Source organism: Idiotropiscis lumnitzeri, chromosome 1 (assembly GCF_059441095.1).
Source record: "Idiotropiscis lumnitzeri isolate Australia: NSW breed Sydney's pygmy pipehorse chromosome 1, RoL_Ilum_1.0, whole genome shotgun sequence".
NCBI lineage: Eukaryota > Metazoa > Chordata > Actinopteri > Syngnathiformes > Syngnathidae > Idiotropiscis > Idiotropiscis lumnitzeri.
In genome coordinates, this window is record NC_142391.1 from 2,692,238 (window position 1) to 2,710,354 (window position 18,117).

The 18,117-nt window shown below is 40.9% G+C and overlaps 1 protein-coding gene across 2 annotated transcripts in view; it reads right to left on the reverse strand.

Moving 5' to 3' along the window:
• slc25a21 (solute carrier family 25 member 21) overlaps positions 1-17,803 on the reverse strand; it is an 82,932-nt gene extending 65,129 nt beyond the window's left edge. Inside the window, exons 1-2 of one of the 2 annotated variants that reach the window (XM_088292334.1) lie at positions 17,633-17,803; positions 17,417-17,514 (exon numbers count right to left, since the gene is read on the reverse strand). In XM_088292334.1, coding sequence (XP_088148460.1) covers positions 17,417-17,489 — 73 coding nt within the window. In that variant the 5' untranslated portion in view covers positions 17,490-17,514; positions 17,633-17,803. Of the gene's footprint in view, positions 1-17,416 lie in introns of both variants that reach the window. The other variant, XM_088292376.1, reaches the window with a different exon arrangement.
• Between the last annotated feature and the right edge of the window lie 314 nt (positions 17,804-18,117).

Here is an 18,117-nt window from a genome sequence, read left to right on the forward strand (position 1 = left end):
AATGGGCGGCACGGTGGCCTCACAGTGCAGAGGTCGTGGGTTCGATTGCCACCTTCCTGTGTGGAGTTTGCATGTTCCCCCCGTGCCTGCGTGGGTTTTCTCCGGGTACTCCGCTTTCCTCCCACATTCCAAAAATTGTCCCTCGATATGAGTGTGAGCGCGGATGGTTGTACGTCTTTGTGTGCCCTGCGATTGGCTGGCAACCCGTTCAGGGTGTGCCCCGCCTACTGGCGAAAGACAGCTGGGATTGGCTCCAGCACCGACGCGATTGCGATCCTCATGAGGAGAAGCGATGGATATTCAGGAATTTTTTCCACTTAGCATAATTTATTCTTGTGATATTTTGGCTTTGTATTCACACAATATAATATATAAATAATATATAAACAAACATTTATAAAATTCCATTATTTAGTCTGGTAACATTCTTGTAACTTTTCTCGAATTTCAATAAAACCATAACAAACATTTTTGTAAATGAACAGGATTCCCAAAAGTGGTGGACATCCCCAAGCGGTCATCCTGTGCCCATTTTGACAGCTGCTAATCTTTTCTGGCGAAGCCTCGCTAAGTAAACAACAATTTCACGGCCACTTGGACTCAGGTTGTGTCGGCTTCTAATTGGTGGCGGGGGCATCCCCCCCCCCCCAAGAGCGCCGCTCCGAGGACGCGTTGTGGACGGACGGACGGACGGACGGACGGACGAGGCTTTGTCGGACGACGGCGAACGGCGTGAACGGCGAGCTGCAGACTCTCGGCATTCTTTGCTCCAATTTGCTCTAATTAGCATCAACGGCGGGCACATCCATCATGCTCCTCAAGAAACATAAACAAAGTGTCAGCTCTGGCGTAACAAACAGGTCGCCGGGCTACTTAGTGCAAATTATTCTTACATAAAAACTCAAGCGAGTCCTCAAGCAAAAACAAAGACACCCCCCCCCTTCCCTCATCGCCCACCACCCGCCCCCACCGCACTTCCCCCTGCAGGCCATCTGGGGGAATGGAGCACAAATGAAATTGAAGACATGTGTTGGAGTCTCCGGAGCATCGCAACGGACACGGTGACGGTTTACGGCGGCTGGCGTAAAAGCGTTCAGAATTTGTCAGGAAATAAGGGAGGAGTTTTTGTTTCACTCATGAAAACCATGTCCGGCTTTATCTGTCCCGCGACGTTATTTTTGACGCCGATTTCATTTTTTTTTTTTTTTTTTTTTTTGGGGCTTTTTGAGATATTTTCTTTTTATTGGTTTGTTTTGAAGTTGCACCTACAAAAGCTTGCATACTACGAATTTTACCATGCAGTCATCTATAGCTATGATGTTTCAATATTTTTTTTTAATTCCATTTGTTGCTGAATCTAACCCATCCTTCATAAATATGACTTAATATAGGACTTTAGTACATATAATATTATTGTATTATTATTATTATTATTATTATTATTATAAAAACCTGATGTGCTAGGGGAAAAGAACAAAGGCGGATTTGAATAACCGCAAAAAATACGACTACTTCCCAGATTAAATAATTTTGTAAAAATGTATTGACCAGCGTAATTATTTAAAATAACTATTTATATTAACAGAGTTTTTTTTCTATTCTTCTTCATGAAAATGTTTTCTTTTTGCAAAATGAATAAAAAAATTAAGAATTAATCTTTTGAAACAATCATGTGAGAGAGAGAGAGAGAGAGAAGAAAAAAAAAAAAAATCACTGTTACTAGGCAGAATTTGTCAGGGCGTCCTTGATGATGTGCAGTGTGAAATTTTTCACTAATTATGGAGGCGAGTTTGTTGTTAGAGCGCAGACGGCCAAAGTCACTCACCTCAGCCCAGAAACAACTGCGGACAATCATAATGACAACCAAGTGTGCTTAAATTAACAACAATAACAGACAAAAAAAAAAAAAGTAGTAGTGTGACGCCAACTACCTAAACACTTTTTGGCTATCACACCAAAGAACAACCTGGACATCTGGGCAAGGAAACAGAAACTGCAAGTCGCGATGAGGTCTACCTGTAAGGCTGCACAGATTTAAATCGAAAAACTCAACTGATTCGGATTCTCACTTTCTATTTTTCCACACGGGCCGACGTACCAGCACACGCACAGACGACCATAACTCACAGAGAGTCACTCAACCCTCATCCACCGACGCCCACGTCACTCACCAGACAATGTCCAGCCCCCCAAAGGCATCAACACTCAAATGTCACAGATACTACAGTCCGACATAAGGATGATTTTCATTCCATTGCCTGAGCAAGAGATGAAATTCTAAGTAGAAAACTCGATTCTTAATATATTCAATGGCTGAAGGAATGATATTTCACGTGTACGTTACACCAAGTTGGCCACAAATTAGCATTCTGCGTGCACGTTATATATAATCTGCGGCTACAACTGAATTCCCCACGCCGAATGTCATATCATGTCTGGAACTTTGTACAAATCGCCGTCTTAAACATTCAAAGCCGCCCAGAGATTTCCAAAGGCCGTTTGACGAAGAGTCAGGCCGAGGCGTTATTCCAATCAAGAGAATTCTCCCCACAAACCTTACAATGATTTCACCATGTTTGCTCATTTATGGATTCTTGTCAAGGGGCCAACGTTTGATTGACTTTCAGGCAAAAAATAAAAAAAAAAAACACCCCAAAAGTTCCTCCCCCAACGTTCCCACAAAGCTCAGTTCGATTTTACCAAGCTCTTTTTCCAGCCCGTTTCTCCGCTGATGAGTATCGCTCACAAGCCGTTGAGCTCCCGAACGGACCAAAATGTCACTCAAAAACTCGCACTGATCCAACAGTGCGTAATTACAAAATGTACACACACGAAGACTTTTTAGACCCCCTTGTGGTCATAAAAGGAGCAACCTCCAGATAAAAGTGGAGATTTTGTAGTACACAGGTTATGGTTCATGCAACATAGTCACAATTGCAGATTAAATTCAATATATTTTGTCAGGTACAAAGAAATTGCATACGTTTTTTTTTGCTAAATTTAAATTTGGGTCTTGAATATTTGTGTGCAGAATGCATCGCTGAAAACATAATCATATTTCAATTAACTATAGCAAAAAAATGACTTTTTTTTTTTCTAGACTGATACCGACCGGTACAAGTAATCAACTCTTTAGGAGTCACCGATACTGATACCATGAACCGATACCAAAAAAAAAAAAAAAACAACGACAGACCTTCAATACAGATTTCAGCCCCAAAGAGCATTTTGTCTCAAAATAGCACAAAATTAATAGCAATTTTCTATTCTTCTGTTCCTCTAAATTCTAATTTCTAATCTCTGAATGCAAAACGAACGGCTACAAGAGGGCATGAAAAAAAAAGCCCGGACATTGCCGCAGTATTGATATTTGTACTTGTCCATCCCAAGTAAAAATTTATTGATTTTTTTTTTTTATTTAAATTGTTTGGTTGAGCATTTACAGAAATGATTTGGATACATTAATAAATTATAATAAATTGTATTGGCACTAAACCACAGATTATGAAAATAGATTAGTATTTTTTTTTGCAGTTCTTGAAAAACAGTTAAAAAAATTGTTCAATGCAAATCAAATTCTAGAAGCCAAAATTCAAAAGTAGTAAACAGAATTTAATGTTATTAATTTGAGAATTGTTTGGACATTTTCACCATCACTATTTTTTTTTTGTATTTTAATAATGTTTGATGATTAAATGAAAATGAAAATGTATTTCCGTTTATATGTATTTTTATTTTTACAGTACGGTAAATCTAATTGATGCATTTTTAAACCTATTTAAAAGCTATGCAGTGCCTGAATTTGCATTTTTGATTTAAAAAAATAATAGTCAAAAAAATATTAAATCAAAATATTTATGTCCAATTTACCTGCTTTTCATATGTTGCCACTCAGTCATAGTTAACATGTTCTATCTGCCGCCACATAACGACAATGTAATCCTTCCAGTGGTCCAGTAAAGTCGAGTAAATCACTCCCTCTGCTGACTGACTGAAAAAAAAAAAAAAAAAAAAAAAAAAAAAAAAGGGGGGTGCTTCTCATCTGGCACAAGTTTCACAGGCCCGAATCGTCAAGAGAAACAAAACAAAAAGCGTCTCCCCCTTCCCTGGACGGCGGCGACCCGCTCCATCCCGTCTCCCCCCTTCGGAACCGACCAGGATGTTTGGGTTAGAAAATGACTGCTGCTGCTGCTGCTGCTGCTGCTCCCTTGGCCCCCTTTCGCTAATTGGCCTGAGGGTAATTACCTTGTCTCCTCTCCACTTAAGTACAAATAGGGGCTGCACTGTTATTGTATCGGGTGGGCCAAAAATTCGCATGACTAATGGTCACGACCGGGGCAATAATCACCAAGACGGCGGAGAATTATACACCTTAACGAGGAATTGAAGAAAATGACAAAATATTGTTCAATGGCCAGCATAATAATGTCAAGTGTGATCTTTTTCATTACACGCCCCTCAAAAAAAAAAAGTGTCCTTGGAAATCCGCTAACTCGTTTTAAACCTCTTAAAAATGTAAACAGAACGTCCGGGCTGGAGCTACGAAAAAGAAATTCTTCATTTAATCGACAAATACGAGACTCTCATTTGCCGACGCCCACGGCACTCACCGGGCCAGGCGATATAGCTGAAAACTATATCGTGACGCAAGTATGTCATATCGGTTGATATCGATATATATCGAATTATGATAATTTTATTTATTTTTTTTTACTATTGAAAATAAAAAAGGGAAAAGGGATGAATTCCGATTTTTTTTATTATGAACATTTAACCTTCAAAATGAATTAGAAAAAAAAGTCAAACGCACGCCGGCCTCCCTTGTGATGCGTGTCCGGGGAGCGCGCTTGTTAGCGACCTAACTGCTACGTACGCCGGCCTCGCTCTCATGTGATGGAGCTACGGGCCGTTTCCTCAAGTCGGCCGGTATGTCGACCTTTCGCCACCCGTTTTTTTTCGTTTGTTTTGAGTCACGCTAGCGCAGCGTCGCATGCGTAAGCCTCAGGTTGTATTTCCTAAATGAGAGGGTGTTGGGCCGTGATAGTTCAAATCTGCTCCGTTATTTATCTATTTTTTTGGGATCGATAATTTATCGATACCATTTTCCATGGATATCGATGACCCAATTATCGCGATACATATCGATATCGAATTATCGTCACAGCCCAACTAACTCATCAATGGAAAGATCGCGATTCTCAAGCTAGTCGATAGCCAAATCGATAGCACAATCGTATGACCCCGAAACACTATCAACTAGGGATGTTTGATATCACTTTTTGTCAGACTGATACCAATACGCGCATTCATTCTTTGATTTTTCACCGATACTGCTACTAATTCTGAAATGTCAAATTTCATTTGACATAATGCCAAAACAACAACTTCTGAACAAAACCTCTTTCTTTCTGACCCAGATGATTTGCCCACGTGTCAAAGTGCCGAAATATAATATTTGATTTGACTTAAGTATCGGTGGCTGGTATCGGCAGCCACTACGAGTACCCAATATCTAAAAATAAGGCCGTAACCGCCCTATTCTGACACCTGGTATCGGTCCTCGCCTATCCCTGATAGCAACACTCTCCTTAAAAAGGTGTTGAGTTTATCGCGCAAGTCGCATTTGAAGCCAAGCGTGTCACTTTTCATCTGTTTTGGGAATGAATCTGCGCAGACTTCAGACTTTCCCCATGGGTGACGTACATCAGACCGTAACGCTTCACGTAGCGTTATGAAAGCCACCCGAGGGTCCGGCAAAGACCAGAACACCAACGCGGGCCCTCCGAGGGTTTCGTCTTGTGTGGCGGGAGAAAAGACATCGCAGCAAAAAGAAAAAAAAAAGGAAAAAAAACGTCAGCCACGGAGCTTGTTTCTGGATGTCGCTATGGAAACAATGGTGCGTTTTCTTATCGTAAAAGCCGGTGATTACAGACCGCTTACAACTTAACCTTACTCTGACCCGCTCGCACTGGACCGGCTTCAAAGGCCGCAGAACGGGCCCGTGTGTGGTCTTGGTTCCACTCGGCGTGAACGCTCGGTCGAAAACGCAGCGAGCGAGCGAGTGCCGGTTGAGTCACCGCTTGGACGTCGCTGTGAGGAGTTTTAAAGAAGCGGCGTTCTGGAATGCTTCAGCGTTGGTGGGGGCTTGGAAGTCTCTCAGAATAAATGTCTGCAGCGGGGCTAATATTTATTCGTTTTTTTTTTCTTCTTCTTACATTTCCATTGACATTTGTGGCAAACAGATGTTGGAGCGGCTCCTCGCGTTTTGAGGGGTGTTGAAAGAAGCCGCGCGGCGCATCAGGAAAAGGATCCATCTCCGGGTTACCCTACAATCCAACATCATCATCATCATTATCATCGAATTTACCGCTCAGGGCGCTACTGGGACCAGCGGAAACGCTTAGCGCGATATATCACCGCTCCCGTAATTATATTGGTGACATTTTTGGATCACATGCGCCTCTCAGGGCAAAAACATTTGAATCCTCATTAAATAGCTATGCAGCAAATGGCTGCCAATATTTGACGGGGAAAGGGGGGGGGTGGACTTTGTACGACAAGTCGCAGATGTTTCGAACCTCAACGAGAGAAATTAAAACCAAAATTATCATTTGTGCTGGAGTTTATATTTAACGCATGGGAGAAGAATCCATCTTCGGGCGTTTAACGTGATCCAAAAAGTGAACGTTTTGAGTCGAGGCGTTTATGAATGGAACAAATCATTCTGACCGTGTGACACAAACATGTTTTCACATTCATTGGAGAGGAAATTGCACAAATAGCACATGTCCTTTTATATTCGGGTTCCTACAGGTTAAGACAAGTTCAATTCTTCTCAAGACTTTTTCGTTCCTTTTCAAATTCAATTCAAGACCACCTTCCCAGTGTTCCCAATGTCCCATGCAAGGGCGTGGTGGCCATTGGGAATTTCGGGAGATTCCTGAAGGGCCAATCCACTTCAGTGCTGGTCGACACCCGTATATCCTCGATTCAAGATGCTCTGCAAATTCAGAGCAGCACGCGTGAGCGCGATAGAGGTCTGCTTCTGCATCGCTGGTGACTGATCAGATAAATAATGATTGTGAACGGCTCAATTTGTTGTGGAGGCAGTGGTGGGCGGTCAAGGCCTTCTCTGCTGGCCTAACATCATCAAGAAATCACGATCATATTCTTCACATTGATGTCATTGGTGTCCTACTGTTGTATTTTTAGGTTAGAGTTTTAATCCAATCAGAATTCAGCTTGCTTGTGTTGCCGGGCAGATTTCATAATACCAGGAGCACGCACTATTCGTCCGAGGCCTTGAGCTACAATCGTGCAGGCGTCTGTTCTGTATCTCAAGGGGGCTTTTATAGTTGACAGACAGTTGCAATAGCCAATCAGATCACGAGTTGGTTACAGTGAACCTTCTCTTACGTTGAAGGTGACTTTGTGATTGGATTCTCACCCGTGAGGGGGCAGCGCTATGCGGAATCAACACATTTGGAAAGCGAAAATGTAAAATATATTCTTGCTTTTTTTTTTAAACCGAAAGGAGTGAAAGGTGTGGATTTAATTGCAGATACACTTGCGAGGCCGTTTTCAAGACGGACCTTTCAAGAGAAGCGAGGTCGTTCAACACTCACTCAGTCCTGCGTAAGTGTCTTTCTGTATTTTATTTGTCAAGCCGTGGTGTCATAAATGATGGTAATATGAGGGGGATTTATTCAAGTCGGTCTTCACTGAAGGCCTGCGTGTGAAATGCACGGCACGCCACTGCGTGCAGTTGATGTATTAAATATACAAATGGTAATAAAATGGTAATAACAGCATTCATCCTGTGCCTCTTCATGCCACGCATTTCCATCGCGTTTTTCTCCATTATTTAGCGCAGTGAGAATGTTATGAAAAGTTGGATGAGGTCACTCAAGACCCCACAGAAGGCCCAGGTCCGAAACTCACCGCCGTGTTTAACACGACAAACATTCCCCTAACGCGACCTTTCATTCCCTTTCTCACGGGCCACTCTTTATGCCCGTGGTGCTCTGCCAGCGTGTTCGCCAGCATGTCATCCACTTTACCGCGGGAGATCCGAAATAAATCCAAAGTGTCTATAAATTTGAGCCTCTCTAATTGAAGCCTTGAGCGCGGCCACCGGGCAAGAGAGAGAAAAGATTCTCCCGGAGACGACGCAAGACAAATGACTTGATGGCGTTCCATCTTGATAGAGTTATCCCAAAAGCGGGCGGGCACGGTTCCAGAACGGGCACCGCTAACAAGGAGGGGGGGGTTGGCGTTTGAATGTGCGTGTACGTTATGTATACATACACGCGGCAGCTCATCCAAAGCCACGCAGAACACACACATGCTCGGGGAAACGGCCATGTCATTCCGGGCTTTTCGCCTGTCCCTTCGCCTTATTGACACTACTCATTATGTTTATTTATATGTCGGCGCGCAGCACGCCGCCTTTGTAATTAGCGTATCTGAACTCGGAGCCGACGCCGCATCGAGTTGCGTTGAACGGTTCCTCCGGCTTCAGCGAGCGAGCGAGCGTCGGAACGGTCGGCGGCGTCCGCGGCCTGGCCACCACATGAGGGGCCGCGGGGTTAAACGGCCAATTCGGGAGTTTTCAACAGGCGCGTCAGGGCTCATGAGGAACAAGCTGCCGGAGAATAAGCAGCCACCGCTTCTTCCAACTGAAGCCTCAACGCAAAAAAAAAAAGAAAATACAAAATAAAACCTGGTAGCGTTCTCTTTCTCTGGTTACACAAATTAACAAACAAGCAATATTGTGGATTATTTTTTAATATTGTTTTGACATTTTTTAAATTCCCTTAGTTTAATTCAGATTTAGTTTATTTTTTGCTAGTTTATTTTTTTTAATTCTTTGTTTTAGTTTATTTTTTCTTAGTTTTAGAGCTACTTTTAGTTTCTTTTTCAACATGGAGTATTTATTCAGGGAAGATGTCTGATTAAAGTACTGTGTACTCCACTTTTCAAAAAACTGTTTGGCCTTAACTTCTGCGTCTCAAGAGTAAATATTCTCCTCCAGACTGATGATATTTGTGTACAATAAAAATAAAACATTTTCTGACGTTATGGACCAAACATGTAAACAGAGCAGAATTTATGCTTGTGCATTTTCCGCACCATCCATTTGAAATATTGTTCTATATTTCAATGAGGAATACAAAATTAAACATGATCTGATTCATCGACAAAATAATCAACAGATTAATCCATTAAGAAAATAATTGTTAGTATCAGCTCTTCAATTTTTTGGGGGGTTAAAAAACAGTCAAATATAGTTCAAGGTCCAAGATTAATGGTGGGCCCAAAGTTTACTGAAGTACAAATTTCATAAAAAATTAATATATCATTTCTTTTTTTTTTATCTCTAATATATAATATTTTGAGTTGTATCCACTTCAAATGATCAATCAATTATTGCATTTGTTACCCCCGATGTGCCCAACACGTTGCGCAATACTTAACTACCTCCAGTTTTGGTCACTGAGTATACAATTAAAATTTAATTTTGGGAAAGTATTTTTTGGTATTTTTCCATCTTTATCTTTAAAAAAAAAAAAAAAAAAAGTGATCTATATCTTTGCTGCTGTAACAACTCAAATTTCCCCATTGTGGGACTAATAAAGGACATCTTTTATCTTTTAAATAATATCGACATACTTAGGAGTAGCGAGTGTGGATATGTTTCGAAGAAGCTGAAAGCGACGCTGCACACTCGCATGCATTTTGGCCGACAGCACCGTCCCAGAAAATGATGATGCCGGCCCCTGTAGTTACATCAACGTAGACGGCGCGGTGCACCCGAGCCCGGACAAAAAAAAAAAAAAAAAAAGTGTTGGATTGCATCAGGACGAGCGTCGGCGGTAAAAACCATGCCAAACAAATGATTTGAGTGACTCGCTGTGGCGACCCCCGACAAGGAAAAGCTGAAAGTCACTTCTTGTATTTGAAACTTTTTTTTTTTTTTTTACATGAATGACGGCGTCAGGCTGGAATACCGTACTGGGTCTTTTTGGATGAGCGCTAAAACCAGGCCAAGCATTCTCCGGCAAATAAACATTCAGCCGACTGGACTCCATGACGCCGCCTCGCTGCTGTCATGAATCATATTTTCAAAAAACTCGCGCGCGCACACACACACACACACACACACACACACACACACCACCTCGCTCGCTAAACTGAGATGTTTCCATCATGTCCAGAGTGACAAGCAAGAAGACCCGGTAGCGTGTCCGTGTAATGTTCTCCGAATGAAAAGAACCAGATGTTCTCAAGCGCGCAGGTTTCATTCAAAAGAGTCGACGTCCTTATCGGCCACGCCGCTCGTAACTTACTGTATTTTATCATCGCAGGATCCGTCTGTAGCAGATTCACTTTTAAAAGCAAGCGGACCGAGAGAGGGGGGCGTTTTCTGTCAGCGCAGAGGCCCATTGGACCGAGAGTCGCTCCATAAAAAAAGAAATAAATAAAAGAAGGCACGGATAGTGTATGTTTTAGATTTTGCCCCGCGCTAATGGCGGTCGGTCCGCTAAGAATCAACTGCATCGTTAAATGCTCCACTTTGAAGTGTACGAGCTCTCGTTGGACACGACGCCACTGGGAGCAATTGACTAAATCTCAAGTGGGACCGAGGAGGATCCCCAATGCGGACGCCCGATACACTGATGGACTTGCGGGAAGACGGCCAGGGCGGCTCGTATTCCGGCAATATGGGATGCGCGATACAAACAAAAATGTGAAAAAGTTACATGATGACAATTGTTATGGGAACTTTCATGGCTTGTAAACAAAACAAACGACGTTAAAATGTCTTTAAATGCAAAGATTGTAAGTGATGAGAAGCAACTGTTTTATTTTTAAAAATGAAATTTAGGATTTTTATAAATTAAATTTATTTCAATAGCTGTTATTTATGTTCATTAAATTAGCCTTAATGTGCATTACATTTTTAGCTAAATTATACTCAATTATCATACTGAGCATGATCAAATAAAAGTGTAATTACATTTAGCGGCCAAAGCCCAAAATAGAAATAAAATATGCTCATTTTAAATCAGCTTCACACGAAGGACCGAACAAACACGAAGCCTATTTTATCCCTTTTTAGGCTTTATTTTTTAATATAGTCATGCATGTTCATTTGTTTAACATTCTCCGCTAATTTCCAATGACATCGATTGTTCACATTTCCCCGGGAACTCGTAATGAGATGATAAATCTTGCGGGTTTATTATTGCACATGAAATGAGCGGTTACTCCAAAAACAAGCGGCGCTTGTGATGAGGACGACTGATGAGAAGGTGCTTTCAGAACCATTTTGAGCCATGACATGCGTCTGTCAAAAGATGGACGACATATGACATGGTCACGGCCGACGCTAAAAGTTCTCCTCTTCATCATCATAGAGGAAGAGGAGAAAGTGCTGCCCCGTCGAGATTTATTTAAAAAAAAAAAAAAAAAGCACTCTGGCTTACAATGTATGAGGTCATCACCGTGCACATCTGTCTCCAACATGTCCGCCGGGAGTTCAATCACAGCCCAGCCAAACACGCACACGATTGTTTCTGGAAATAAATATTAGGCCTAATTCGCTCTGTGATTGGCGCTGGCCGCTTCCTGTCAGTTTAAGAGAAGAAAACAAACACACACGTGCACACATGCACACACGCATACACCCTCGAGGGTTGAGTGATTAGTCCGTTTTATCAATTATTTCAAATGTAATGATCAGGATGATTCGTTTTTTGAAGTTTATTTTTTTTTAGTAGTTTCTCTAGTTCAAAGCACATCAACACTAATGTACACGACATGGCAAGAGGAACATGTTCACAAAAGCAGTTCCTGCGGCCAATTAAGAGATTTGGTTACGACATTTAAAAAATTTGGAGGGGTTACAACATTCACTGTAGTGACCATTTCCCCCCAAAAGTTTAAACTCCGCCAAAAAACAGGCAACACATTGTTTTCTCATTGATAACAAGGCATTTACGGAATAAATAGCTGTGAACATGGCGGACAAAATAGTACCCACTCAGACGTTGCAAAAGCATTCTGCCTCATGGTGGCAAGTTTTGACCCGAGGCGTGTGCGTACAAGCCGCGTTTCATTTGAAAACTGTGACATTAAAAAAAAAAAAAAAAGAACCTGAGAGAGCTGGCGGCAGGCAGTGAGACGATTTATTTTATGATGTTAAATCATTAAACATTTAAAATGTTAACTTATTAAGTGTCACGTTTACACATATAAATGTTCAAATGTTCAGGGTCACCCAGACAATTATATTTTTTTTCCTACCACTAACAAAACAACTTCTGCTGTACAAAATATGTGCTGTGAAGCTATCGCCATCTTGTGGACATTTGTGGAACGACCCGTACATAAAAAATGCAGCACGTGTATGCAAGTAGGCAGAGGGAGAGGGAGAGAGAGAGAGAGAGAGAGAGAAACCATCTAGTTGCTTTGTCTGTACAAAAAATAAAAACCGAACATGCAACTATCAAGACTGGATGCTTAAGTATAAAGTGTAAGGAAGCAGATCTCCCTCAATAAATTCCGTGTACATGGCGACAGTCCGTTAGAAACTAAAACGCAACCGATGAAATATGCAGGTACCAGTTTGCAAAGGAACACCACGCACACAAACGTCTTTTGAATACATTTCATGCTACGTTACATCCTAAAGAGGAAAATTTGGACTTCAAACTAAAAAGGTGAAGTCGAAAAAGAGGAAGAGACAGAAACCAAAATTATTACACAAAATGCATCTTTCTTCCTCTTTGAATGACATTAAACGAAAGCCTTGCATAAAATGCCGTAATCGTCCCTTGCCAGTTAAGCGTTATCACATTGCAAGAAGTGAATAACGAGCCGTCATGCGCATGTTTTTTTTTTCATGAGAAAACCAACAAATTATCATAACTTGATGCAAGGCTGTTTACAACTATACACTTGGTCCATCTTTTCTCGTTCAGTAATTCTCAACCAATAGCGAGCCAATGTATTTATTATGAGCAAAATCTCACAGAACAGCGCCCCAAAAAATCCAAAAGGTTCTACAACTTGTCCATTATACCAACAAATAGGAATTTTAACTATTTTAAATAAATAAATAAATACATTTTAGCGCTTCCGTTCTGATCAAGACACAGGAAGTGTGATCAATATGTTCACGTTAGCATTGCTAACTGTCGCCAAATACCGCACACGCTCGCACTTTTGCTGTTTGTCCGTTTAACAGATAACAAAGAGTCTCCCATTTACATTTTCATACAAAATTCACCTATTAGCCCAAGCAACAAAGTAAATTTAAACAAAGATAAACCGAGCAGGGAAGACTTACCACTTCCTGGTGGTGGGTGGAGGCGGGGCCAAAAAAATACCACCGACTCAAATGCCTGTTTAACGAATGCTGGACGAAACCATTCAGGGCGGAGGGCGGGGGGGGCAAATGATGCTAACTCTTGAGATTAGCATTGTATTATTTATTTTGTTTGTGATTGAAGCGTGACGTAAAGATAATTAAGATGATTTACTGTATTAAGTACACTAATCATCGCAACCTCTGTGTCACGAATAGCGAATAGTTCAGCCTACATTGACCATGATGCTTTGCGTGCGTGAGAGCGCGTATGCGCGAAGTGTGCTTGGCAGACGTAAAATAAATGCTAACTGTGTTTGCACTGCTAACGGGAGTCGAGCTCTCAGTTACGTGTACAACATAACGCCACACTCTGTGATCTGTGTGTGATTATTATTAATATTATTTTTTATTCAAAGAGCTCTAACTTGCACCTCGAAATAGATGATCTGATTCTGATTCAGTAATTGCTTTTTTTCTATTCAGATGATAACAATAATTGGAATCGGTTTTGTCTCTGGAGAAACTGTGGAGTATGAGAAAAGCTAGTTAAGCAAATAACAACAATGAGAGTAGTTACTTCGGAGGAAATTTCTTTGAGGGCATGTTTGGCGAGGGGATTCACATTATTACTTGTGCACACATACTGCACAAGAATTGACAGGATTAGCTACAAAGTCAGCACATTTAATATGCAAAATCAATAGAGTGAAATGCATCCATTGTTCCACATTAAACTTGCTTTGAATGTTAAAAAAGAGAAAAAAAAGTTGCTAGCTCTCTAAAAGTATGGCATTAGATTTATGACACAATTACGTAAGCGTAATGTGAAATACAACTTACAAGCCCCAATTGCATAAGCATAATGTCAAATACGGCGTAAGAAAACATGTTTTAAAAGACCCACCACACGTACGCACAAACTAGGTTTTACGCTTACGGCTTCTCTCTCCTCTACGGTACAAAACACAGATTTACTCTATTTACGCTTAAGATGCACGCGTGATAACTGTGCCACAATCAGTAACCAATCAGGAGTCGGACACTAGGGCTGATTCTGATTGGCTGTTTACTGTCCAATCGCATTTTACAACAGTACGACGTCCGGGAATACTCAAACACAAACAGTCCATAGAAGCATTCTTCTGCATTCTAACATGCTGTTCTTATTGTTTTAGTAATAATTCAAAAGTTTTATTTTCAAATATTGTTTGGTTCAACAATATTGCCCCCTTAGTTCGATATGCTTCTAGAAACGATTTTATTTATTTATTTATTTATTTTAATATCAAACGTCACCACTCGGAGTTGTGCATTTGCGTCTTTGTCATTAGATGGCGCCAGGGTCGTTTTTTTTTCTTAAATAAATTTCAAAATATCCATATACAAACAACTATGGCCCTCCATCGCTGAATTATATTTTGTCACCGCTATTTTAGAACTCTGAATTTTTTTTACAAGGGTAACATCATGCAATTTTATTTGCTTTGAAGCCGTTTGGAAAACAACAACTTCTTCTCTTGCTTCTCGCCCCCAAAATGTCCGTCATCTTTTTTTTTTGTTTCGTGGCGGTCAGGGGGACGGCAAAAAAAAAAAATCACTTCAGTCTGCGCTTATTCTGTCTGAGTTTCAAAATTACTGTCAGTCATCAGTTCGCCAGCAAGATTGGGAGTCCATCAGTGACGCTCTGATGAACCTTCTGTCGGTATTGACGAACAGGTGTAAATGCCCACCTCAGTAAGTCTTCACCACATCCAAAAGGGTGGCGAAAATCGCTGTACGACTTAGCACTCAAGACACTCCTCATAAAGTTTGAGATATTGGGCTTTGGGACAACATTTCTGGATTAACCTAAACTGCACAAATGTAACCTTTACGGATGAAATTATTTTTTTCTTTCACCACCATCTTGTGGCATCGACAAGGGAATAGTAGAGTATACACATGTCCTCGTGTCTTTTAACGATTCACAGCAGGGCTTACTGAGTGATTCAGCCCCCCTCCCCCAAAAAAAGAATAAAGCCGTCAAGGAGGCGCAACGAGGCTGAGCTGATAAACGGTGCATTATATCTGGTATGCAACGCTGCATGTTCTCACACACTTACCAGGGCTAAAGCCAAAGCTAATGCTTTGCTATGCGCTAAGAAAACAACTCTTGGCCTTTCACAAACTTTTACATAACCGATCGCCATACGTTGCATAAAGTGTAGGCCAACATTTTATGCAACTTTGTAACATTCTCAACTGTCACACAAACACAATAGTACCGCTGTTATTGGCAAAACACAGACTAAAGTGTAAAAAAAGACAAAGAAAAAGTAAAAAAAAAAAAATATATATATATATATATATATATATATATATATATATATATATATATATATATATATATATATATATATATATATATATATATATAAAACAAAATTGTAACTTTTTCTTTGTATAAAACTACAATTAATAAAAACCTGCTCTAAAAAACAATTAAAACCAAATAAATGCCCATAAAAGCAAAGTGAAAACGAAAGAAAAAGTGATGATAATGAAACATCCTGCTTGGGTTGGGTGTCATGGAAAAAAAAAAGGCGAAAGAAAAAGCAACTGACACCCAGAGTCAAGTTCTAAGATTTACAAATGTCATGTGTGTCAGTTTGAACTCTCCAGCTTTGTGCCACGGAAGAAAAAACTTGGGGACGTTCACCTGAAGTCGTTCATCTTTGTTTGAATGAGGTTCAACGTTTTGCCCGCCAGGCCGAGAGTGCATGCGTGTACTGTACGTTATCGCTGCAGCAGACGTCCCCCCCTCCACACACCCACCCCCAGCTTCATTGTATTTGCTCCAACTCAGGGCTAGCACATGTTTTCAATATGCTGACCATGTTACGCAATATCATTTTTGTTACAGGCCTTCTGGGAGGAACACAGAGAATTTTTGTGTGCTGGGTTCAAAAAGATGAGGAAAAGATATCAAGATGATACACTTGCGCTGACTTCCTGGTTGGGTTGGGGTGAGGACGTTTTTTAAAGTTCTGAAGGCCTCTGAGCAAATTTGTGACCACTCTACTTCTATTTGTCTATAGCTGTAAAACAAAGTTTCGGTGTTAAAAGTACTCAATGTGCATTTAAATGGGCCTTGCATTTTATTCGTTATTGTCATTATCCTAGCATTAATAGTTGAATTAATAACAATAGCCCATGTTCATTCCACTGATGTTACATATCAAAATTATATTGTCTGTTACAGATCTAATTACCTGCTAATTATATTACGCCATATGGAAAGCGCTTTGTTTCAGGTCCGGCTGTTGTGAAATGCGCTGTATAAATAAAGTTGTATTGTATTGTATTTCAGTCACCAGACGATTACCGGTTTACTGTGGTGTTAAAAAGACAAGGTTTTAATAATCATTGAATAATGTAAATTCTCTCGAGGCGCAAATGTGAGTGAGTGATTAGTTAATTTAATGGATGGAAATTATATTAATTGGTCAAACAGGAAGTAAAAAAGTCAAGTGATATCACAATGTTTCTATTCATCAGATTTCCTAATGTCCGCGACAATATTATATAATGTTTGATGATTTAATTTTTTAACTGAACATGTGCTATTGTTATACTGTTACTAAATTGATTCAATAAAGTTAAAAAAAAAATCAAATGCCCTCTGCGTTTCGGCAATGACGTTGAGCGTTTCTACCAATAAAGTTTTTTCCCCACCACTAAAACAATGGCTTCACGCATGCGCGGCAACGTCAGAGCTGCGTACAGTAAAGCACTGTGAAGAGAGAGCGGCGGAACCGGACCAGAACTATCCCGGCTTGGACACTTAATCTTCGGCATGTGGACGCGGACAGCCCTCGCCAGCGACAAAAAAAGTTTACTTCAATTCTGTGCTTTTAAAATCTCAACACTTTGTTGTCAAAGGGGACTTGCAACGTCACTCCAGGCGCAACAGGTCACGAGCCCGAGCAAAGCTAGCAAAGAACAGTTACGTAATAATAACAATAACCATTTAAAAAAAAAAAAAAAAAAAATCACTCCTACCTGCGGAGCCTCCAGCGATAATCTGGTGCGTGGCTTCCCGGACTATCCCGCGCGGTTTAGGGCTTGTCGTCATGGTGGCCGCTTTCTCCCCGGTTGAGCTACCAAGGCAAACACGCGCGTAGTTAGCCGCTAGCTAGCTCGGCTAGGCTAGGATAAGGTCCATCTGCCACCCCGCTGTGACGTCATAGCCGTCACTTTTTAGAGAGGCACACTAACCTGAGTCGTGAATGTGTCGCCTCGCGCAGATCTACTCGCAGCTCTGCTTAAAACTCTCACACTGACACACACACAAACGCAGGGCGTGATACGGGCCTGTTTGGATTTAGCACCAGAACGCCTCTCATGTACTGTTGGGACCTCCTTTTGCTGCACGTTTGCGGTTCAACTTTGCAGGCCGCCCCCCTGGCCCACTCCCTTGCTAGGCCCTCAACCTCCCCCTCATGTGATCAATACAGAACAAACGTGACCACAAAATGACACTTTGACTTCTAAAAAAATATTTCTTGGGTGAATTATTATTTCAAATATGGAGATGCAGATGCATGCTTTCTCTTAAATGACATCAATATTACAATTGCTGATAATGATTTAAGAAAAGTTTTTTTTTCATGACAAGTCCACCCATCCACCCCCCAAAAAAAATCTTAAAACATTTTAAAACAAATCATGCAAGCGATTTTGGCACGAAAAGTTGCAACAAC